This window comes from Cyclospora cayetanensis, unplaced genomic scaffold (genome assembly GCF_002999335.1).
Source record: "Cyclospora cayetanensis isolate NF1_C8 unplaced genomic scaffold, CcayRef3 CcayRef3_contig_93, whole genome shotgun sequence".
Classification (NCBI taxonomy): domain Eukaryota; phylum Apicomplexa; class Conoidasida; order Eucoccidiorida; family Eimeriidae; genus Cyclospora; species Cyclospora cayetanensis.
This window is the reverse complement of record NW_020312767.1, coordinates 94126-118394: the sequence shown is the minus strand read 5'-3', so window position 1 is coordinate 118394 and position 24269 is coordinate 94126. Positions and strand designations below refer to the sequence as shown.

At 51.2% G+C, this 24269-nt stretch overlaps 4 protein-coding genes across 4 annotated transcripts; 2 read left to right on the top strand and 2 right to left on the bottom strand.

The window, feature by feature from the left end:
* Positions 1–718: 718 nt before the first annotated feature.
* Positions 719–4475, top strand: LOC113147026. The gene is made up of 7 exons (XM_026336122.1): positions 719–1660; positions 1754–2224; positions 2372–2437; positions 2689–3018; positions 3318–3676; positions 3785–4012; positions 4301–4475. Exons 1-7 carry the CDS (start codon positions 719–721, stop codon positions 4473–4475), a joined length of 2571 nt encoding a protein of 856 aa, XP_026191907.1.
* Positions 4476–14582: 10107 nt separating this feature from the next.
* LOC113147022 lies at positions 14583–15128 on the bottom strand. The gene has a single exon (XM_026336101.1). The coding sequence runs from the start codon at positions 15126–15128 to the stop codon at positions 14583–14585; it is 546 nt and encodes a 181-aa protein (XP_026191886.1).
* Positions 15129–19850: 4722 nt separating this feature from the next.
* On the top strand, positions 19851–21749 carry LOC34619351. Its single transcript, XM_026336121.1, has one exon. It carries the CDS (start codon positions 19851–19853, stop codon positions 21747–21749), a length of 1899 nt encoding a protein of 632 aa, XP_026191906.1.
* A 926-nt stretch (positions 21750–22675) lies between these two features.
* LOC34619350 lies at positions 22676–24127 on the bottom strand. Its single transcript, XM_022732644.1, has one exon. It carries the CDS (start codon positions 24125–24127, stop codon positions 22676–22678), a length of 1452 nt encoding a protein of 483 aa, XP_022589867.1.
* Positions 24128–24269: the final 142 nt, after the last annotated feature.

Below are 24269 nucleotides of genomic sequence, written 5' to 3'. Positions count from 1 at the left end.
CAAAGAGGACAACCTTACCAGCATACGCCTTTGAAATAGAGATAAAATATGATACATCAAAGAAATCACTCAAGCGAGTCGGAAGATACAATGGTCAAATTGGCTTCCCAAGGCCCTTTGTGGGGCCCCCGGTGGATTTCCCCTTCTCTCTTTCCTTGTTTCCGTCTATTATCCGTCCCCTTTTCGCTTCGCGCTACAATACACAGGCACAGGGGGCGGCCTTGCTTAGAGTTGCATTGCCTTATTGGGAAAACCAAAGGCTAAACAGGGTGCAAGTGTGTCACACCACAGGTCTGATAAATGGCGTGCTTGCGCCTTCGTTCAGTGGTGTTCGCTATGATCGGGGTATCGCCCCTCCAATTTCGTATATAAGTAACTTGAAGGGGCCTTCTACTGCAGCACCTTCCCCCGCACTCCGGACCGCGATTCTTGCGTTTCTTGTCATCCAGTACAAACCCGCGTCGACGATATCCCAAGGCTCCTGTAGCTCAGTGTCTCTGCTTCGTGATGGTCCATATAGGGCCCCGTCCGTGTGATCGATGGGCTCTAGCTCAACACGTCTCGCTATTTCTTACTTATGAATGCTGCAGGGGGACCCCCACGTCTTAGGGGGTTTCCGTCGCCCTCCCCCATGTTTCAATATAATCCCATGACGAGGCTCTTTGGGAAACGAGGGGTGCCCCTGCTACTGCTAAAGCACCACGTAGCAGCAGTGACCATGGTCTGCCTAGTGTTGCTGGATAGCAGCGTTGCAGCCTTCTCCCTTCCCGATCACGGGGTAAGACCCACTCTGCAATCCTGCGACAACAACTTTGCCTTAAGAGTGCCCGCAGTGACAGCAGGTGCCCAGCCCCCCCTGCACCTCTCTCCGCCACGCTTCCAGCCTGCCGCAATAAAGGCGGCACCAACGAATGCAGGAGTAGCACCAGCCTCACCATCAGCTCTAGCAGGAGGAGGATCGGAAGCAATAGAGCCCCGAGAACCCCTCGGCAGCTCATGTTTGTTGCATGTGCGGCTACTGAGCCTCAACTTGCAGAAGATGGTGCGCTTCTATACTCAACTGATGAGCATGCAAGTTTTGGCAGAGTGGGAGCCTCAGGATGTGACCCTTGGGGAAATTCCAGAGCACCATCCTGAGGACGCACCTCTGCTGTGGGGACCCCTCAGCGGAAAGGTGGCGTTGCCAGCGGGCAGCCTCCTTCCTGTAGACAAGGTCGTGCTTTTAGGGTATAGGGATGAGGAAGGTGAAAACGGGGGACTGATTTCTAGGGGAGAGCAACGGGGCCTCAAGCTGGAGCTTATCTACAGCAGCAGCTGGGCGCAGCAGCAGAAGGAAGCAGAAGCAGAAGCAGCAGCGGCGCTAAGGAAGGAGGAGGCTGCTCTTCTCTCTACTGTTGCAGCATTCAAGAAAAATATCGCTGGGGGGCAAGAGGCAGGTAGCAGCAGCGGCAGCAGTTTGTTGCCCAGTTTGCCGCGCATGAGAGCGTTCGAGCGGCGGAGGGGACGGTATGATCGAGGCCATCACGGCTTCTTTGGACTCTCCTTCCTGCTGCCTTCACTGCAGCGCCTGCAGCCGCAGCAGGTGCAGCAGGCTGGAGGGAGACTGCTACACTGTCCAGCTAAGAGGAAGCAGGTCCCCTCTATGATCCCCGACCAAGATGTGAGGCCACTGAGCTCCTTCCCTTCTTGAAGATCCACTGGGGAGGGGGCAAGATTTACCTTTTAGAGTTTACAGCTTGTTGTTCTTGTGCAGGCTCGGCAAGAGCTGTGGGGTCAGAGTTGTTTTCTGTTAGACCCGGACGGAAATGGTGTTGAAGTGCAGCAACTGACCACCAGCAGCAGCTGCAGCAGCCTAGGCCTCAGCGAAAAATCAAGAAAGCAGGAGGCAGCAGTAAATACGTGGCAGTCGTACATGGCAGAGCAGGAAGCAGACATAACTAGACAGAAGAAGAAGCAAGAACTGTTGCAGCAGCTTGACAATATTAAAAACCAGCTCCTACATCATACGCAGCAGAAGCAACAGCGTCAAGGGGAACCGAAGCTTGTAGAGCGGTTGAAGCAGCAGCAGCAGGAGCTTCAGGAACAACTGACAGTCTTCGAGCAACAACAGCGTGTAATAGATGAACTGGAAGAGCAGCAGAGGCAGCGGCAGCAGCAAGAGGAAGCACGAGCAGCCGGTACTGCCTTGCAACATAAGGGACCTCTCTCTCCGCGGCTACAGAAGGTAGGGGAGGTCACGATCTGTTTTCGGTTATGCTACGGCGCATCTGGCACGTACATCTCCAGTTGCGCCTGTGTTACACAGTTGCTGCTGTGCAATTTTGCTGCAGTGTTGCTATAACTGCTGCTATCGTGGGTGTGTTTTGTGAAGGTTCGCCTCTTCACGTCCTCGCACGTGGCAGCGGATCGCTTTTTTGGCACTGCTCTGCAAATGAAAGTGCGTTGCCCGAGTTCAGGACTACAGTAGGCTGTATATTGTTCAGAGATGCAGAAATGGCTGCAAACAGGGGGAATACACTTTACCACAGAATCATCGAGAGCCAGTAAAGTAGCACACGGAAGGAGTGACGGAGGCAGGGGTGGACACGTCACAGCCATGTGTGCGTTGAGCTGCTTTTGAGCTCCTCCTGTTCCTCTCCATAGGGTTAGGAGATATGAGTTTTTCTATGCGTGTAGTAACTGCTGCAGCTGCTGCGATATAAGAGCCATCTACTAGAAAGGCTGCACCCCTGGACCCGGTTTGCTGCAACAAGCAGGACATACGGCTGCGAAGCACAGACCATACAGGCTAAGGCAGATGCTGATGAGGGAGCAGCAGCAGCTGCAGCAACAGCAGCAGCAGCAGTTGCTGCTGCAGGAGAAGAAGGTCTCTTTGGGGGAGGCTCGTCGGTTCCGACAGAGTGGGAGGGCTCTGCAGCAAATGATCCCCCAGCGGCAGCAGCGGAGGTGTTCAGGACAGAAGCAGCGGAGAGGACCGTTCCGCAGCTGCAGGTTGCATATGCCTTTGACGAAGATGTGGTAGGCCTGGCTATGTTTTAATCTCCCGAGTGAATTCCCGTGATGTAGTTACCAGTATGATGGGAATATAAGAAAAGCCGTTTTAGGACCGAAGTCTTTATTCTGCTGAGGTACAGTAAAAGGTTATGGTATGCATGAACCCAAAGGGCTTAATAGCAGGAAATGCAACTATGGGGGCACTAGGGCTTTACGCTTCGAAGAGGATCCCCCTGCTGGTCCTACACGGGGGTACTCACCGCTGCAGCAAGTGACGTCATCACGTGTGGAAGTGTGTCGCTACGTGCGCTTTGGCTACTCAGGTGTCTGTGCATCCCGGATTCATACACGTTGCGCTGGGGGTAAAGGACGTTCCAGCGGCAGCTAAGCACATAGCCGCGACGGACCTGAATGTCTCAGCGGAAGCAGCAACAGCAACAGAATCAGCAGCTCTAGAGAGGGAAAAGTGCCAACCCTGCACCGCTTCGCCCTCGGGGCCAGCCCACTTTGGAGGGATGGAGATTGTGGGGGATGCAGAAGACATATCGAAGCCGACAAAGGTGCACAGCGTGTGCCCTGAAGAGTGTCTTGTGCAGAACTTTGACGGATATCCCATTCTTCTGGTGACCGAGCACCAGGCTGATGCCTACTACCGTTACCTTCAGACCGCCCGTCAAAAGCGGTGAGGAGCACTGCGGGAAGAGACAACTCGTAATTTCGCACTGTAAACAGCCGGTGCTGCTGCGAACCCGGTTTTGCAGGGGCACGTGGAAGTGCAACATGTAATCAGCGGGCGGTCCGCCACCTGCAGTGGTGGTACGAGACATTGGTGTTTTAGCAACTATAAGAAGACAGAAATCGGTAGGCATGAAACAGATCCGCAGTCAAATAAACAATTGGACAAGAACTCGTATTGGTTTTTTTGTAGTGGAGAGGAGTACTATAGACGTCGAAAGGCAGGCGTAGAGAACGAGGGGCCGAGAGGCACACAGGGAGTTAGGAACACAAATGAAGAGAAGTGGCAGCCTTTCTGAAGAGGGATGGGATGTCCAGAAGAAAACGGGTGCCGGTTTGGTTCGACTGGTGCCTGCTGAAACAGTTCAATATTGTCTCTTAGCAGTTGCGCAATGAACTGGTTGCCCGCAACTCATGCTACAAAAAGGCACGTATCTGGGGATTAGAGGAGACAGATGGAAGGAGGGTTGATGTGTAGGGCGAGGCAGCACTAAGGGCTAGATACTACTTCACAACTTGGAGGTTAACGCTCCTAGCACGAAATGTTTTACTAATGTTTCTAAAGCAAAAGAGTCCAGAGTTTAGTGCCTGATTGGCAACACCGAGAATTGAACTTTCGATGCAAACGGAAAAAGGCACAAGATGAAAGTGCAGCAGCAATATCAAGAAGAGACGCTGAAGCAAAACCGGTAGGAGGAAGAGAGTCTAAAGTCATGATGGACCTCTCCCCCGGCCAGGGATCGTAAGCAACGGTGGGTGGACTCTACAGACTCCGATGAGACGAAGACGGCAAATAATAAACACAAATGTATGAAAACACAATGAAGGCCATACTGTCAGTCTGCGGTATAAGAGCAGCTGACACAGGCATTACTGCATAAGAACCGACGCCCAAAATGAAGACTGGCGGGGGGCAAGATAAAACAACCCCACCTCGATGCAGCGCACGATACTGATCTGCAATGAAAAGGGCTCGGGGGGGCAACCCTAAAAGGCCCCCGTGAAGGCTCTCTACCAGAGGGCAGAGATGTTGCTGCTTCACATCGTTGCCACAAAGCTGCGGAGGGTACCAGGTGCCCGCAGATATAGGCGACAAGGCACATGGGTGGTGGTACAATAGCCGGGTCCCCTGTCGGTGTATGGTGGGTAGTGACAGGGGCGCGGATCGATTCAACAAGGGCACAATAGCTGCGCGTGACAGAGGTAAAAGAAAACCAATGATTAGAGTTGAAGACCGCCGAGGCCTTACGAGGGGTTCGTTTCGGGGCTTCGGGGAAGTGAAAGAGTACAGGGCCCGCTTGTCCCGGCAGCTGTTGGCGGCTTTGTTGTACTTGTTGCAGGTGTTGTACTTGCTGGCGAAGGTGCTGCTGAGGTATGGGTGAGGGCAGATGACTTTGCGGTTGTTACAGCACTGGATGAAATCGCACGGGCACTGGCAAGTGAGGCCCAAACGGCTTCAATTACCTTTGGAGGCAGCTGCTTGGTGATGTCGTCTATTTGCTGTGTAAATCAAACATAGCACAACAAGAAACACAGTTGCGTCTCAATTAGAAGGTTTTCCAGGGCTTCGTCGCAGCCACCGAAGCCCTGCTGTCTGTTTTAAGAGGTATTAGGTCAACACAGTGTACAGCTGCTTTCCATGTACCATGTAAAAAAACACTATTCTGCTGTCCGTGCAGGTGCCTCCATCAGCAAAGCGCAAGAGCGCTAGCAGTAGAAGCCGCAGAACAAGCAGCGGCACGAGACACATCGCAAGGAGACTGGCAATGCTGGTGCCCAAGATATTCAAGCCTTGCTCACCGCCAGTAGTAGTTCAACGCTGGGATCACATGAGTAGGAGTCTGTGGCCTGCTTGTCGGGCCACTCACCACCACCCCAAGTGGAATCCTTATAGTCGCCACTGCTGCAACCTTGGAGAGGTCCTTGCTGCTCGTTCCCTTCAGTTCTCTTCTCCTTGGAGCTTCTGCTCTGGATCTCCCGTTGTGAGGCACCAGGTCCTGAGGGTGCCAATCCAGAGGTTTCTTGCTTTTCGTTTATGACACATGGTAGCATCGGAATTGGTGAGCAAGCTTGAGAAAGACTTTGTATCTGATTGCCTTGCTCGGGTCCGCCACAAGGCCTGGATGCGCATTCTTCCGACTCTGCATCGCCTTCCACCTCCTCTCTTTCGAGATTTCTAGATACAGTCTTGCTACACTTGACTCCTGGTGAACCCTTCGACTTATATGGGGGAGTATTTTGCAAGGGCTCAGAGGGAGCTTCTCCGCACCTAGTCACAGAGGTATTGCGGATCGTTGCGCACTGCACTTGGGTTGTTGCTCCCCTAGGTTCACTACTGGAGGCTCTGCGGAGGCCTTCATAAAAAGGCAGACATGGGCTCCGACCTCTGCTCTTCTGTTCGACCGACCGGGAGCCACTGGTTGCCCATGGAGGAGAAGACGCAACAAGTGATGCGGCATTAGGGGCAGTTCTCCCCGCCTGTGTCAAAGCCCCCTCTCCAGGAAGGCTTTGGCGGGGAATGGTGTCGCGTCCCTTCTCCTGCGGACAGTGTTGCTGTGCACTATCTCGTACCCGCTTTTGATGAGGTGCAGCAGGAAGGGCACTTGCAGAGGGAGCATGCACTGACGGAGTGTTGGTGACACTGAGTGCTGCGGTGCCAGTTGGCACAGCTTGTCGGCCCTCATGCAATTGTGGAGGCGATGTAGCAGCCGAATGCGGAGGCGCAGCGGCTGGGACGGTCTGCACTTGGCTTTCCAGCACAGCAGCCGCAGTGGTATTAACACTTGAGAGAGCTTCTCCTGCCGATGGTGCCATGGCGAAAGTCTGGGTGGAGAGATGCGAGGAGTCACTACCTTGTAGAGATGCAGAGATTGCGGTCTCCCCGCCTACTTTTGCGGAAGCTGCGCAGATGGGCTTTCTAACTTTTGCGGTTTGCCCTGCTGCACGCTCCTCCCGCAGCGAAGGTGCCTGATGGTCTAGCTGGGTAAGACTGGCGCATGAGCTCCCCCCCAAATATCTGGGCGTCGAAGGACACGACTGATGGGCTGGCTCTGACTGAGGGAAAAAGGAGAGCCTGCCATCCGTGCTACAAGCCTCGTGCGGCCCGCAAGATGTTAGACCTCGCACAAGGGAAGGGAGCCCCATTTGGTGAGCACGGCGAGAAAAGGAACGCGGGGATTCCCGACCACCTGTACACCAGCTGTCTCCCCTGTCCAAAGGCGCCTGACGAGGGCATGGAGTATGAGAATGCGAGAGGGTGAATGCTCTTTCATACGCTTCACTCCCGAATGACTCACGGGGCAGCATTAGCTCAGACACATCCATCTCGAAATATGAACCTGTGCTAGGCTTCAGGAGTCCGGGCATCGAGAAACCCCCACTGGGGTCCCCGCAATCGAGATGCTGCCGGAACGCGTTCTGGCACTGAAGAGGGGATTGCTGCTCTTGCTGCTGATTCTTGCTGCTGTCTGATAAGAACTCTCCTCCAGCTGTGGCTTCTTCGGTGGAGTCTCTTTTCATCTTTTGATCCAGATCCACCCCCGCTCCTAATCCTGCTGGGGTTGGGCTCTCTATCTGGGCTTCCCTTGCCGGTGAAATGGATCTGGAGCTGTCCTTTGGGCTTTCCTCGATACCAAGATTTCCCAGGGATGACTCCCCATGTGCATGAAATGCTTGCTCAAGTGATCTAGGTTTTTCTTCAGTCTCCTTCCCTTGGGGAGTTGCGAGACTTTTGCAGGTCGACGGTGAAGGAAGCGAATCATAGCCAAGACTCACTGAGAGGGACGTTGTGGCTGTTGCATTAGAAGAGGTTCCCTCCCCTTGCTCCGTTCTCCATTGCTTGCCTCCCCCATCGCAGCCCTCTGGCTCTGCAAGACTCCAAGCTTCCTGCACAGCGACAGCAGGCCCCAGCTTGCATGTGACTACACCTGGGAACGGCATGAGGTCGTGAAAGCGGTGGAACTGCGTGTTGGGAACTCCATTACGCGTGGCACCACCAAACTTGAGTAGGGGTGGTCCTGATGTATTGGAGAGGTTTTGTTGATTCTCTGTCGTAATTTCAGCCACCGCACCCTCTTGACGGACCTCTATAGGCAGTCGCCGTCCGTCAAAGGGTTCGAAAGAGGGGAGGCATCTTTGTCCTTCAGGGCATGGGGCAGAGTGCACGCCCGGCATGAGATGTTGTTCGGGGAATTGAAGGGGACTGAAGTCATGCGAGCCCTCAATGCACTTGGGAAGTCGCAGGCATCGGCCTTGCTTCCCTCCATTGAGACTGTTAAGGGGATCTTCTATCTGGAGCGTCTGTTCTTGGTTATTTATCAGGCTTGGCTGCCTCTGAGCACTGACCATCGGACCTACCGCATGCATCTGGTGGGTGTGCTTGAGTGTGGGAAGCTCTAAGGGTCTCGCTGTGCAAGCGCTTCCCCGAGAAAGAGGTTCTCCAGGGTAAGGGCAGCGACCAGAAAGCTGCTCGCCTAGCTGTTGCAGCGTTTTCGGGTGGGCTTGCTGGGTGGCACTTGCGGATACTCGCTCGTTGCGAATGGAATGCGGTTCGAAAGACTTGGGGTTGTCCTTGTGGTCTCCATTCCTCAGCCAAAACTTCTCGCTATCCCCCTGCTGTCCGTCTAGACTTTGGAGAGCAGTTCGAAACGACTTTGTAGTATCGATCTCTCTGTCATTAGTGCCAAGGCCCGAGGTGAGTGAAGGGTTTTCCAGAGCGAACGGGGGGGGAGGGGCGTGGGCTTGGCTGGTGTCTCCCATAGTCTTTGCTAGCAACGCCAAGGTCTCCGGATCCCCGTTAGGGCACAATGGAGCAGGCCCAGGAATCGGGAGACCAAAATCATGAGCCAGCTTGTAAGCTACAAGGCGGCAGACCTCCTGTACTGTTTGCCCGGTAGGGGTGAAGGGGGCCATGAGAGAAACAGGAGAACGTTTGCTGGTTTCTACTTCATCTGGTGAGCCACATGCAGTGCTGCGGGTCGGTGTTGTGCAGGCTAGCCCTATTTTTTTGAATTGTACTTTTAGCTCTTGGTCTCCAATCACAAGGGCCGCCTTTTTGTACTGGACGAGTTCATAAGCTGCTTGTAGGGACGATAGCTCTACGAATGCATAAGGAAGGTAATTACTCCTTTCCCGCATCTCCACGCAGACAACCTGACCGTGTTCAAGCAAGAAGTTAATGGCTGACCGCAGACTCTCCTTACTAGTGCCAGGTAGCATGTTGCTCACGTATACGCTGCGACCATGGGGTGTGTTGGGTCTGTCTGCCTTCTTTAGAGCCAGGCTGGCAAGATCCCCACTCTCCCCGCTAAGGATGCTCGACTCCCGCTTCTGCCGTCGGCTAAGAGAAGCGTCCAGAGGCATCTTAACACCCAAGAGTCTCTCCAGCGGCTGCCGTACTGTGCGCTGAGGAAGACCCCACAGCGCATGACACAATCCGGCACAACAGAGCCCACTGAAATGTGCCACTCAGTATAGTGATGTTGCCGAACCAGAGGAGGCATCCGGTGGAGAAAAACACTAGCAAATATCACCACCTGCTTGTCACTCCGTCCTATTTTGTCCCTCTTTCGCAGTGTTGAGCAATGCAGACAGTAAGTGTCAAGCCTTTAAGTGAGTGCACTACCGGAAACACCAAACCATAAGCCTGTCAAAGCCAGTGATGCATGAAGAGTTCAGGGCTCAATGCTGTGCAACTAGCCTATTTGTAGCCAATACAGTAGCTGAGAAATACTTGACATAACTCCAAGACGCTCTTTTCATTCACCCTTTTTGCTTTGAGGTACGAGGGAACATCAATGCCACTGGGTGTCGTAACTCTCCTGCCCCACGCGACTAAACCCTTCACCCGCAGCCAAAAAGCTCCAAAGACTAGCTGTATCTCGTCTTCCTGGAGCTCACTCGGATGCATTCGTTGACAGAAATTCCGGAGTGGCGCTCAAAGCAGAATCTGCAGGGCTGTCGCCAACCCAAGACCCACAACAGCACACTTCTAAGAAGCCTGCGCTGCAATTCCCTTGTGGAGCCTCTTCGTTTCTGCTGGCGTATTACTCGACCCTTCCAATGCACTCGTTTAAGCCGGGAAAATACTTGGCACAAGATGCTCTACATACAGGCTCTGACACCTTCGTGCTGTTACCATTTAAACGGCTGCATGCGAATTACAAACTAGAAGGGATCAAGACGTACCAATGGGCAGTGCTCCCCACGATGGGAAGAGCGGTGGCAGTTGGGGCATACGAATTCTCCAAAGGGACAGTTCGTAATTTTGTGTTCCATGGAGTCGCAAGAAAGGCAGAGGGTAGCTGCAAATACACCAAGATGGAGAAACCCATAGGGTCTACCTAAAACCTACTGCAGTGATGGCAGCTAATTGTCGAAGTAGGTCGAGCAAGACCAGTTGCACCAGCTTTCTCATCTATAGGGACTAGGGGACCCAGAACTTCTAGTGCTGCATGCAAATGTCAAAAGGGACGTGCAGCAGCGAAAACGTACACTTTGCATACGCCTCGACCATTTCAAAGCGGGTGAGACGGAGAGGACGAGATTCCCTTTGGCTAAGGACTTGCTTCGCTTGCCACACTTCGAAGCTCGCGGCAAGCGGCATTTCTAGGCCTCTGTCTTCCGCCAATGCTGCTCTCCTGGGTATTGCAAGGGCAGAAGCCTCTCCCGGCTTTTGAAGTGTCTCCCCAGGTGAAGGTTTAAGGGCTTCAAAGGGAACAACGGGGAGTGGGGGATGAGGTTCGACCTCTTCACCTGCCAGCTGACCGCAGTTCAGGCCTATCCATCTGTTAGCGCAGCCATAGCAACTTAGTGCAGCCTCCTGGTGCACGGCAAAATCATATGGCGCATGCTCTTCTGGCTGCAGGCCATGGTGTAGCTGTAATCGCAGTTCGCGCTGCATCGAGTATGGCTCACTGTACTGCATATGCTGTAACTGCTGTTGCTGCAATTGCTGCTGCAAAAGTTGCTGCTGGAACTGTTGTTGTACTTGTGGCTGCTTCATATGAAGAGCCTGGATTTGGTGCCGCTGCAGCTGCTGACGCTGCTGTAGCAGCTGCAAGTGCTGACGCTGCTGTAGCTGCTGGCAGAAGTGCTGTTGGAGAGCTTGCAAGTTATTGTGATGCATGGCGCATTGCCCCGCCGCAGCTTGCTGCATGTGCTGCTGCTGGTACACCCCAAGGAAATCCTCAGGCCCCCCCACCTGCAGGCTGGGACTCAATCGATCCAGAGAGCCTGGTGGGGTATTTGCCATGCGATTATCTGCAGCAGCCGCCAAACAGCACCTCATGCATCCATCTGAATCGTGCCACTGTCTGTCTGAATAGAAGCTGCTGGATTGCTGCCGCACCGCCCTGCATCACGCCCAGTGCCCGCTGGCTAGCTGCGTATAAGTGGCGGCCTAAGTCCATGTGACCAGAAACGCACAGGCAGGGCAAGAGAGCAACGACGCCTCACCGGCTGCTACCACGATCGTGGGCCCTGTAGCTGCACTCCTAAGAGTCGTGGAGGGAGAGCAGAAGCCTGCAGCTGCGCAGTCCCCTGCAGCTGCCCCCTCCCCAGCGGCACTGTGCGGGACCAGCTGACCCTGAGGAGGTGGGTTTGTGTTTTGCTGCATGGGTACCGCCGCACTCCTGACGCAATCCTCGAACGCAGCAGCAGCAACAGAGTCGCCAGGACCGATTGGGTGGTAGCGAGGTCCCTGAGACAGAATTCTAGGGCAGGATACCCCCGTGATGTTTGGCCACAGCAAACGAGATGCAGGGCTCTGGGCAGAGAGCAAGTGGGAGTATTCGGAGGCGCTGCCAGCACCAGTCTGTTGTTGTTGCTGTAGCTGCTGTTGTTGCTGCCGTTGCTGATGGTGTGGCTGTCGTTGCTGATGGGGTAGCTGTTGTTGCTGCTGCTGCCCCTGCTGGGGATGCATCCCAGCGGACGACGGACAAGAGGGAGCAGCCTCGGGAGCGAGCTGCTCTCTGCCAACGGGAGACGGATCAGCTCTAGGGGGGGTCACCGTGGCGCTCTTGAGCATATCTGTAGCCATGGTGAGGTGTGATATACTGGAGGCAGCCGCGGCTGGGGGGGCCCCCGAAGGTTTTGGGGTCCTCTGCGCTGCCGGCGCCCAGGGCCTTAGGGGGCCTCCTCATGTACAGTGCTTTCTGGAGCTTGATTTTGGTGTATTCCTTGTTACGCCTCGAGCCGCCAGCTTCTTTCTGCGTCCGTTTTAGAGGCCCCGATGAGAAGACTCAGGCATCTCGCGCTGCTTCAGGACTGCTGTCGCTCCGACCTCCCTAGATCTACGCCACACTGCAATGCACCAGCGGCCGCTGCTGCTGGACAGAGCCCTCAGCCGCTCCAAACAACGCACAAACCGAATGGTAGGCCTTCGAGAGAAAGGAGGCACGCGAAGGGTGCGAGATCGGCCTTTAGAGATCAAGGGCCAGAATGCAGGTATGGCTGAAGATGAGGGGATCTCAAACAGGGACCCCACCCGCCCCAACGCGGCTCGAATATCGCCCTCTACATCGGAGGCAGGCAGCACACAACTGCCAAGAACGCGCTGTGCGGCAGGCCCTGATGTTGACAGCCTTCACCGTAGTAAAAGTTGATTCAGCGTTGAGCACGTCACTAGTCCTCACCTCATGATCCCTGGTGGCCTGCAGTTCCTCAGGGTGCCTTAGCGCAATGCGAGAAGGATAAAAACTATATTTGAGATAGGTACTTTATAGTTGGACTGGTTCGGAGCACCACGGTCGCCCCACACAGCCTCCTGCGATAAATACAGAAAGAAAAAATAGGACAGGGATGGCAAGCGCAAATGGGTGGATGCAACAATCCGTGCTCCAGCCACAAGGGCAACAATGATACTTGCATTGAATGGGTAGTGGGGAGCCGCAGTCGTGTGCACAGAGTCGCCATGAGACAGACAATTGGATGGTGTGTTAAGGGACCTCAGCCGTGCCCAATGTGCATTTTCATTACAGGGAGTTGGCGTTCTGTTCGGCAGCAGTAGCTCTTACTTGTATTGGTTTGCACGTCAAGAGGTAGTGTCCGCCCTGCAACAGTAAACCGATTAGAATGATCCAAAGGAAATGGGTTAGCCTCGAGAAGTTGCTGCCTCTGTGCTTTCTTATTGTTTGGGATTTGGGAGTCTGTGTTTCGCAGTAGCCCAAAGAGGAGAGCAAAGACATAAGCAGAAGGGTGCATCAAGGTCCTTTCAAGTCCATCTACAAACACACCTCTGTTATGTTTGACGTCTTAAAGGCACCCAGCTGCTACTGCGGCTCTTAGGGTCTCTTCATAAAGACGCAGTAGCCAAGTTGTTGTCTGTCGCCGCGGGCCCCCGCCGGTTGCCTCTTCGTGTTATTGGCAGGGGTGTCTCGTTGTTATCGCTGCTCCAACAAACCAAAACAAGCAGTAGATAATTGAAGACAAGTAGGAGGGCTTGTTTCTGGAGGAAAAAGGGCACAAGAAAGAGCCTAGGCCTTGTGTCGCACGAGCACGAGCAGCGGCCCCTGCACTGTCTGTTGCTTACACCGAGATAAAATCACAAACAACTCAAAAGAGGGGGAAAACATGTAGCTTATGATCGGCTTCAAAATAGTTTATGAATGATACAGATAAGCTTCACAGCAAAACAACCAAGCACAAAAGCTCACTGCGCAGTGCCCGACCCCCAGCCAGCGCCGTCTCCCCTGCCGTCTCCCGGGATCCAGGTTTGTTGGCTTTGTTTGTTAGGATGTGTGCTTGGGGAGCTAGCTAGTTAATAGAGATCTAGTAGGCAAGCATTCGAGGTCCTTTGATGCAGAGAGAAGAAAGAAGAAATCGTAAAACTGCACAGAACATCAGGGCCTCCTTGCTCGCAGCGGCCGTGCAGGCGGTGGTTCTATGGGTGTTACTCTATCTTATGAGACAAAACAAAATGCTCTCCTCTAATTTCCTAAAAAGTATTTACCTGCGCTTGGCTGTATTCTTAATAGGGGTCGGAAGTGCCCTCGCCACTGCAGCAGTAACAATGTAGCTGGACGACTATGGGCTAGAGCGCTTGCATACTGAAATGGCTGTATTACGCACACAAAAGCCTCTCGCTTTTTGTGCCAATTAGTTGAACAGCTAGTGCAGTACGGAAAGTGCCCCTTCGAATACCTCCCGTAGCTCTCCTCTGAATCCTCGGCCGAATGAGAAACAAGTGTAACCGGCAACATAGGCGAGATGGACCGAGCAGTATATTATTTGGCACAAGGATTCAATGTTCATTCAAGCCGTGCATGCTGTAGGGTAGGGATGGGAAGCCTCAAAAAATTAGGCCCGGCATCTTGCGCTCCTTCCCAAGCAGTGCTGGCACATTCCCGTATAGGACCTGCTTTTCCAGGGGAAAAAGGAAAATTGAGGATTAGAGACAATAAAGTTTTGCCAAGGCTATCATCATGGGCTGAATGCTTCTAGTGCATCAGCAATTCAAATCAACAAAATGCACCACGTGGATGCTGATGTGTTTTAGCACACACCCCGAAATTTCACAACTCAAGCCCGTAGCCGTCATGGGGAAACGACGTGTCTCCAAACACATGCCACTCGCTAACACGCATCTTCATTTTGTGCGTCGTCAAGTCCTTCACAATACGCTGCCATCCACACAAGACGCCCTCGCATAGATATTAATTGCCTATTCCAACTATGTAATAGTTTAAAAGCGATTTGTATTCCTTTCAAAGTATTCTTTTTACCTCTTTATCCCGTCTCTGTTGTGTTGCTACATTGTCTTTGGTCGTCATCTTGCTCAGAAGTGTATAGACCCCGTAGTTTGGTTCCTCTTTACCTCACACTCGAACACGTCTCCACTTGATCTTTTATCATGATTATGCCATCAGCGGGGTGTATTCCGATGCAGTCTTCGCATGAGGCAACGCGTTTGCCCCTTCCGCAGGCGGGTTCTCTTCAACAAGCTTAAAATCATCTGCGGACATCCTCTCCCTGCCAGTGCCTCCCTTTTTAAGTACGCGGTAGTATGATAAGAACACAACCATGGCCGCGGAGTTAATGACTAAATGCAGTGTGGTCATTATGAACTGAAACAAGCTTGGCTTGCCGGAAATCGCGTTTGTTGCTAGCTCGGCCCCATCGCAAATCATGGTGATGATCGCTACAATTAAGACCAGGAGAACGAAACATGAAGACTTTGTTATGGTGGATAATACTCCAAGGGCACCCGCAATTATCGTAAATGACGAGGAAAAAAAGTTGAATGCGATCACAGAGTCAGAACCGTTGCCACAGGAGTTTTTACGCACAGCCGCGCACAGCTCAACTGTTGAGCTAAGCATGTTATACAGGGAAAAGAGCACAACGCAAGCAGCCAAGCTAAATGGGCCAATGCCCCGGATGTTGCATTTACACTTCCCCATCCTCGTGTGGTGCGACGTTGGTCCTCTGTCGACAACACCTCCAGATATATGGCTGACAGTGGTATCACGGTTGCTGGCTTTGTGAAATAGCTCTGAGTAAACTGAACGGCGGAATGAAGCTGCCTCCACCCTTTCTTTTGTTTCAGAAAACCCTAGGAAGCCACGCACCAACACTTGCGGGCTTCGCAAAGCTGGCCTCTCTTGCTCAAGTTACTCAATTGCACGACAATTTACTGTTTGAAATACACTGAAAGCCAATCGGTTTACCGCAAATATTTCGGGATGCGTTGCTGTATGACGAGCAGCAGTCGGCAGCCGACATTCAAGTACCAACGGTCACGAGGTCTCAAATCTCTTAACCATGAGAGGATACGTCAAAAGTATCCCCTTGATAACCGGAATCAGAATGTTGTGGAGTATTTCAATGGGTAACTGTTGCACAACTACAAATAGAACAAATTGTTCTGCCTGGACAGACGAAAACTTTAACGGCGGCGAACGAGTGCATGCCTTCTCGCCCATGAGTAGTGCATGCCTTCGATACATTGCATTTTCTAAAAGCTCATAATATTCTGCCATCCAGCTATACTTCGCAAAATCAGATAGCCTGTTATCAACTCTGGCGAGACTTTCTCCAAATTTGTTCACTTAGTTCCGCCGGCCCTGTACTATCAATGCCTCTCCTGTGGCCTCCTTTGATGAGACCAATTGCTCTAAACCACATCGGCGCATACAAAACCCTAGTAAACCTTCCTCACGAAGAACTCCTTCGCCTGTTTGCCATCGGCCCCTACGGTTGCGGCCTAATGGAAGAGGACAGCTACGCTACGCGCTGCCGCGCACTTTGAACACTTCGGATATCCCCACCTAGTTGTGCTTAGAAGCTTAGCACACATAATTAGCATTCACAGGCGGCAACACTGGACGTGAGTATGATCTCTTCCGTGAGCCCGAAACCTTCGCGACCGTTTGCAAAAAATTACGCATGAATGCTTCCTGACGGAGAGTCAATGATGTTTTCTCATGTGCCAATGTGCTTTCAATTCGGAATCAGCTGCACTGTCCAGCACCCATTTCATGCGAGCGCACAACGCGCTCAACTAATACATGGCGTATCCCTTTTGAGTATACTTGTGTAGCGCTTCGTCTGCAATCTCCAAAGGATGTACTAGGCCCCAAACCCTGTACAAAGCTTGATGGAAAATTTTATGCGCTTCTTCAAGACAGCTAGCCTATTTCCTTGCCGACCAAGCCAAATTCGAACGCTAAGTATACGTGCAAGTTGCCGTGTGATGTGTCACGGGCTAAACTACATTTTGGCAATTTTCTACTGCACTACTTATATCCAATTATTATTATTACTGGATAAGTGTACCCGGTTTGTTTTCCAAGTTTACTTACTGCAGAGTAGTGTTTGCTCGATACTTAAAGGCTGTAATGCTTCATCTGTCTCTGCTTCGTGGCAACTCGAGGCTCAATACAAACTCAACAGTAAGTTAGTGAGTGTTTTTCGAAGTGGTACCTTCTGTTCACGGTTTTCAGAGCTTTCGATGTGTCGGAAGAGCAACATTCAGGACGCCCGTAGCATCTAAACCACAAGCCCGCAGCACTGATTGTTGTTCGATGCAATAAAAAAAACTATTTTCCTGATGAGCAATCCAATTAATCAATTATTTCTAAGTTGATATGACTAGTATAGAAGAACGTGTGTAAGCCTGGGTTATCCCCGCCAGCCTCTTCCCCTCCCCCCTAATATCGAAGCACATGCCATTTTATGTTCTGTGCCTGTATGGCTAGACTTAGAGGTTGCACGATAGGGAAGATCTCTACCTTATCATTACTCCCCAGGCAGGCAAACACCTTAAGAGAGTACAATTGAGAATAGTGAATGCAACATTAGCCACTAGTGAGATGGAAGCGAGAAAGAAAACACACCAGCCAACGACGAAGGAGGGGCTACATCAAGGGGATGATGGTGAAGCGATGCCCCGATATCTCCGGAGGGATGGTCTGTCTGTGCCTTCGGCTACGAGAAGACAGAGGAGAAGTAAATTATGTAAAAGGACTCTAAGTGCAGAGTCGTTCAGCCAGTGCCCCCCTCCCCGTCACAGCGCAGTTTCTGGATGCAAAAATAATCGGTGCATGCGGCAAAGTCGACTCTAAGGTCCCAAAAAAGCTACAAGGAAAAACGAAGACACACCATACCTGAGAGTGCCTGCGCATAAATCTGAAAGTGAAGAAAACCCCAACAACTACTGGGCAGTTTTCAAGAAACTTCAATGTATGCACGTAGCTGTTATAGGCAGAACATTCGTGAGGGAAGGACAATTGCCAAGAAAGACGAGGGTAACTGTTCATAACCACTAGCTTTGCTTACCAGAGCCACAAATTATTCCTCTGACAGTTATTCCGCATTAGCTACTCCGACAACCAATGAGGTTGGCGTTTCCAATGCCAATTCAAATAAAGCTCGGGTCTAGTTGGTCTTCGGCTCCCCACCATCCTAGAGTCCAACATGTCTACGGCTCCCTGTGAATCTTCTGCCTCCACATGGATTACTTCCTGCTCAAAAATTCCTGATTTTACTTAGGAAGTTGGGCTTCTATTCAGGGAGCCACTGCTGATAGTTTCGTAGTACTTCCAACTTTTGGGGAAATCAATGGAGCAGGAAAGAGCATTAACTCGTGAGAGGCTGGCAAATTGTTCTAGCAACCTGGCCGTGAGCTTGTTCGTCTTATTACCTTCTATCGCATGGACAGTGTGTAGATGGGCCATCAAGCATGCCAGAACACACTAATGAACTGTGGAACCGTGCTCGGATGCTGCTCCTAGGGGGACATGCATTAAGAGTTACTGAGCGAAGTATTGACCAGTGACAGTACTGTGGCAAGATATGCAACTGGCACACTGCTATGCACGATTTTCTGTTTTGTACAAGGTTAGTTGTTTAGCGCCTCTTAAACAAGGGCCCACTCTACCATTCCAGGCGCCTTTATTGAGCTGCAAAAAACAGCTACTGCCTTGAGATTTGCAAAAACGCCGTGTTACTCCGCTACACAGTGACAGAATGGCGTCCGATTGGTCAGATGTACTGGAAAGGAGTATTTACAGCACACTTCCTGGGCAAATCGATGTTTTGATTTTCTCCAGTCATCTCATATGCAAATCGTTGTAAGCTAACCAGTTAAGGTTCGTGGTAGTGATTAGTTTGGCAATGAGCCGTGGGTTAAAAACTGCAAAATTGCGTAGATTTTCCAGCCACCGGTCATCGAGACGCGACGCGCCAAGAAAAGGATGGAGTTCACATGCGCGTTAAATAGCCTCACGCTTAAAGAAAAATATTAACATGTGTTTTATTAAGGTGCATTCACCTAGGAATACAAGGTGTAAGCAAGCCTCTAAAGTTCAGCGGAAGAAAGACCAACAGGACACTGGAAGTTATGATATGTCGTCGGATTCTGAACTTGCAGCGTACCTGAGACTTTACCTGCATTAGATTGCAAAGAAAGCCCACAAACCTAATAATATCCTAATTTCATGCAGTGTTGGATAAATTTGCCCTTGTTTTGTGACTCCAAAAGGATGGAAATGACACCAGTTTGTCAAAGTCTACGCTGGAGATGGAGGTCACACGTTCTTATCCTTTCGAAATTCTCCTTGTTTTTCTTATTATTAGGTAGGTTCTGACACAGTAAGCGTGCACTCGGGGGCATTTTTTACCGCAGAGTTCCTGAGAAAACCTATTTTTTTTCCTTTTGCTGTTCTTGTGTACCTACAGGGTGTGCAGGAACGCTTTCTGGCCCGTCAAACGGTAATTACAAGAAAGAGCGTAATTGCAGCATTTGGCTTAACCCCGTTCACGTATAAATGCGTGCATGAGCGAAAGTGACATGAGTGAAGGTGAAGGCGTTGCTTTTTGTTTGCCACAGACCAGCCTCCTAGCCCAAGTATGAGCGCACCTGGGCCAGATGTTGATATTGATAGTTTCAGCGATGGTATGTCAGGCTTTTGTGCCGGAACTAAAGCCAGCCGAATATAAGCATGCGTAGTCTTATCAAATTGAGTATTTTGGGACGCCTAGTGAATACGAGCTTTAGTGATTCAATTTGCTGCCACCTCTAGAGGCCTCTGACATCGTTTTTTGCCCACTGTCAATCCACAGACTCACGTGTATTCTGGTTGCGCTTGTGCGACTTAGCCAAGGCTTTATCTTCTTACTTGGCAACCCTTGTGCCTACAACCGAAGGCTATGGGAGTACGTCGGCATTCACGTAGTGCACTTGCACTATATGGCATTAGGGCGGCCATACGCGATTTTTCTTCGCTGATGCACTTCATCTTGTTGCGAGCCAAATTGTATGTGTTTTGCACCTGTGTACCTTGAAGCAGACCCAGACAATATCTTTAAGTGGGTCACTCACCAGGACATATCAACAGATGAGCACATCAAAAGGTTACGCGAGGCACTGAGTGGTGTGTGGAGGAAATTCAAATGGCGATCGGAGGAAATCCCCTTGAACAGGGGCTATTTCTTTAAAACAGCTGAAGAACGGCGGAAAGCCAGCGACAGTAAGGAATATTCGGCCTCTCGTCTTTTCCGTAGAGCATCGTAGCGTCTTGCTACCCTTGACAATATTAGACAGCAGCTCTTCTACCTCTTTTACTGAGGTGTGCTCATACTCTATCCTGTGCAAACATCAGAGATTTGAGTGCTTGCCCGTTATGGTGAGTTCAGAATCGCCCGCGGTGTCCCGTGGTGCCTCCACGAGTACACGCAACAACAATGGGCGTAGAACCACAGAACTACTAACCCCAGGACAGTCATTACTCAAGTTAAACAAAGAAGAGGCTCAGTATGGTTCGTCTTCCTCCTTGTCTCCTCCATCTCCCACGGAAGGCCAGGACTCCGGGATAAGGAAGCTTGCCACTCTTCATGATTCCCACACTTTAGTGCCTGCTTCGACAAATAGCTCCCCAGTAACGAACAGCACTTCCGAAAATCGTTTTAATGACCTGGAGACTCCACAGACCCCCATCATTCCACAGGATTCAGAAACACAGGAAAAGTCGGAACAAAAATCCTCTGTAGGCACTCAAGATGTGCCTGACGAAAATTCTCCTTTGGAAGCCAGCGGGACACTCTCTGATAGCATGAACAGTCATCTACGTCATTCATGGTCCGATCTCGTTAATCACGTTGAAGACGTTGAAGATACGAATAAAGTGCCTCAGGGAAAACCGGAGCTCAACTTGATCAGCAGTGAAGACTACTTCAAGACAGAGTTTATACCATTGGTGAACAGCATCATTAAAGCAGTGGAAACAGGCGACGGTTGGGGGACAGAAGATCCAGGAGTTGGTAAAGATACAGTAACCGAAACCGCATGCCACGACTTACCGCACAACTCCCATGATGAAGGAAACACTGTAAGCCAGGCCGCTGAGGAACAACAGAAGTCACCGCAGGAAGAGTACGATGCAATCCAAGAGGCGGTGCATTTGGACCCCACCGCAGCTATTCCTGCTTCGGAAGGTGGGGAACAGGGCGACAAGGGCACTCAGCCACGTGCCTCAACACCAGACCAACAGCACCTTGTAAATGAACTACCTGTCACAGACAGCAGTGAGCAGCTGGTGAGTGACCACGGTTCCAACAAATCGCTGACCAGCAGCAAGGTTGGAAATGGAATATATCCGAATACAGCAAGTTCGTCTCAGAATAACATGCATATAGGCTTTCCGAAACGTGCTTGGTACGTAACAAAGGCGGTAGGACGGAAACACAAGGGGAAGCTAGAAGTGGCTGGAGCACTGGCTCTCACAGCTCTTATAGTAGGTGGAATTGTGTACGCATTCAAGAAGATACGGCGGCGCATTCCGATTTCGAACCCCTTTGTAAGTACAGTAGACCCAAAGAAGTGTTTTGTGCTCGTAGACTTCGAGAAAGCCCACAGGTCTCAGGCTATGGGCAAAGTGGTGAGCATTCAGGAAGTATTTGCGAACAACGCCTATCGGATTCTGACTGTACGCTACGCCGAAAAGCCAGCACTCCGGAGCTCCAGGGGGAAGGAACTATTCAACTGGATAAAGTACCGGTCTTCATTCGCAAAACTTCTGACACAGCGAGAAGAAAACCTGTCATTCCCGGAATCCTGCATGGCTGGGATGCACTCGGGCTATCAGGTGATAGAACAACTGGGTCATGTCCAGTACCTAATGGTGGATTTAGACCTTAACCCCGGGCCTTTAACTGTGCCGAGAGAAGTAATGGAAAATGACCGCATTGACGATCTGCTGAGTGACTACGAGAAAGACCCAATATGGAAGCTTTACGAAGACTGTATAATGCATATCACTATCAATAAACCATTTAGCGGCTCACTTGTTGTGCAGATAGAGCCAGCGAGGGAGCGAGTAACATTTCAAAACCCCGAGTTGCATGATCTGATTTCTTTGCTGCCGAGGGAATGTGAATGGAGCGAGCCTTGGAAGTTGCGCGTTGTTTACAAGAGTGGTGGAATAATTCCTCTAGATTTGCTGCTAATGATGAGCGCTGCTGACACTTTGGTGCCAGAAACAGTGCCCTTGAAAAGATTCTCCAGCAGTGCAAAGTCAAGCTGAAGCTTCACAGAAGAAGAGTCGGGGAACGACATCGTGAAACGTACTCCTCCACAAGGAAGTCTAGCTGCATGATGAAGCAGAGCCTTTGTCTCGGGGAAAAGGAGAATGATTGCAGAGGTAAATGAAATAAATGGTTTGTCATTTTCTTGGATGACCCCTTGAGCTAGTGCCGCGAGGTTACAGTTGTAAATCACCCATATCAAAGGCCGTAACCAGTGTGATGCATTTATAATGTGCTTCCACGGAGCGCAAATATTTACTGCCTCCGAACGGACGCAGTGGCGGACGTACTCTGCCAGGCGCCTACTGAGGGGCTGAGTGATTCAAGCATCTAGGCAGCCCCGTTGTAGGCTAGGGCGTCGCAAGCCTAGTCGAATATTTTAGATGCTAGAGAGCAGTGCAGTGCGCCCTTGCGGGCAGTTCTACATGTGATGACGGCTAGACTGCAGCCCTCTCTCCTGCATGGTGCACAAAAAAGGGTTGTCATGAAGTAAGGTGGGGGCCACCCGCCCTTGGAACAGCTTTCTTTGGGGGAAACCCCGCCCAGTGCTTTTTTAAACTTAAGAAGTGTCCTCGTTTTTAGGCAGGAGTTTTCCGCGGTTAGCTCTCCCGTTCCAAGATTAGTACGCACCGCCCAGGTCTTGCTCACGGGCTCGAGTAAACAATTAGTGATCTCTCAATTCCATTTGCCCCTAGGGTTTCTACTGCCTTACGGAGTCTTTCTCATTGACCCCAATGTACTCGAATAAGAGTGCGCTTTGCGTGCCCGTGTAGTGCGCATGCCGACTTTTCCTGTGGTCAACGGGTGCAAACTAATTTAATAAAACAAGCATTGCTCACATGTTGATGCGTCCCCTTAAGGCAGAAAATGCATCAAAAACCATATGCGCCCGAAGGTAGCTTCGTCTTCTGGCGGGATTTTCGTCTCAGTAAGCAAACAAGGAAAGTGGCAGTTCCGGAAGAATGCAGCGATCAAAGTCTGGTACATGGGGCTGGAACGTATCTCTCCTATAGTTCGTGAGCCTCCTCCTGGCTTCCCAGAATTTGGTTTCGTTCACCAGCAACTCATCCCTTTCTTCCCTTGAGGTCAAATCATCGAGCACAGGCCTCTCTGCCCTTCCACTATCCAACTCGTCCTCCAGTTCTTCCCCTGGATCCTGAAGTTTTGGATTTTTTGGAACAGTGTCCACTGACATCATATCGCCCTCTGATCTTGTCTGTTCACCATAGGAAGACATTTCAGCTATGCGATTTTCTTTGATTGAGGACTCTAAAAACTTGCGGTCCATGTCTAGGCTGTATATTGTGCGCTGACCGAGCTCCAGAAGCGCTGGGCGGAAGTCCCGAATGAGGAATTCCATTTCTTGCTCGCAAAGACCAATGGGCAGGTTCTTTTCGTCGAGAACGACGCTCACCTGCTCAACCATCCTTCTATACTGCTTTCGAAGGGCGTTTTGTTGCTGCAGAACTGCGGTCAACTCGTTATTACTCACTGGCACACTCTGTTCAACTTTAGCGTGTAGGGCATCGCATGCATTTACGTACGCAGAAAAAGCAACCTGTCGTATATGACTCTGCACCGCAAGGTAGAAGAAGGCAGCGAATGCAGACTGCTGGGTTGTAGTGTCTAGGCTCCTGTAGTCAGCAAGACTTTTTCTGATTGCAGTTGCAATTACAGGATTGGAGAGCTGGAAATCTTCTGTAGCCCACAAGGACTCCCCCTTCAATCGATACAGCTCAGCGAACTCCTCTTCCACTGATGAATGTGTCGGTAAGGAGTTCGATCTCTCAACCCACAGCCACCGACAGAGGCCCCGTAGGCACTGCTGGAGCCGGATGAAGAGCGCAGGACACACCAAGGATAAAATAAGTACATATGCTCCAACCACCCAGTGACGCTTCCCCGCAACCTTTGCCCCTTCAGTCCCTTTTAAACTCCCGGGGAATGCTGCTGCAGTTGATTCTGTTGTTCCAGCGCCAGAAGAGCCTGAGGAATACGGCCGTGAGCTGCTCACAGAGACCATATTGTCTGCACCTTTTCTGAGAAATGGAAAGGCGAAACGCAGCTGGTACACCGCAATGATCAACGCTATCAGGCTTCCCAATAGAGTCAGTGTGCTTGATATCCAGTGGCGACGTTTTTGGTCTGCGTCTAAACGGTAACTCCGCTTCCGGAAATACGTTAGGGAGAACGGCGTGCTGCTTCCCATGTCCGCTTCCTCCCACCCTAAGTGCACTGGGAATCGATGCGAGGAAGAAGAAGAAGACCGCGTGACAGGGCTGCTGTACGAAGAGTGCGAGCCGCTACTCTCGTCCGCCGACAGGTTGTTCTCATCCAAGTACAAGTTGTCATCTGGAGATGTGTCTTGAATACCCATTTTGAGGCCATGTGAGGTCGCCCTTATCTCCGAAGACTTCGCGTCACGTCATCGAAAGCACAGCCTCCAGTTCGTTACAAATATGCTGCAAAGCGACGGGAGCTACCACAGTTTTGTTGGACGTCCTGACTCCATTCCTCCC

What these genes read in the sequence shown, in the direction of transcription:
- LOC34619351 (XM_026336121.1), top strand. Translation starts at nt 19,851, where the DNA reads ATGGTGAGTTCAGAATCGCCCGCGGTGTCCCGTGGTGCCTCCACGAGT.
- LOC34619350 (XM_022732644.1), bottom strand. Translation starts at nt 24,127, where the DNA reads ATGGGTATTCAAGACACATCTCCAGATGACAACTTGTACTTGGATGAG.
- LOC113147022 (XM_026336101.1), bottom strand. Translation starts at nt 15,128, where the DNA reads ATGGGGAAGTGTAAATGCAACATCCGGGGCATTGGCCCATTTAGCTTG.
- LOC113147026 (XM_026336122.1), top strand. Translation starts at nt 719, where the DNA reads ATGGTCTGCCTAGTGTTGCTGGATAGCAGCGTTGCAGCCTTCTCCCTT. An exon ending in CTATGATCCCCGACCAAGAT is followed by an intron (nt 1,661 to 1,753) that starts GTGAGGCCACTG and finishes GTTCTTGTGCAG; the next exon opens with GCTCGGCAAGAGCTGTGGGG. An exon ending in CAGACCGCCCGTCAAAAGCG is followed by an intron (nt 3,677 to 3,784) that starts GTGAGGAGCACT and finishes ACATGTAATCAG; the next exon opens with CGGGCGGTCCGCCACCTGCA.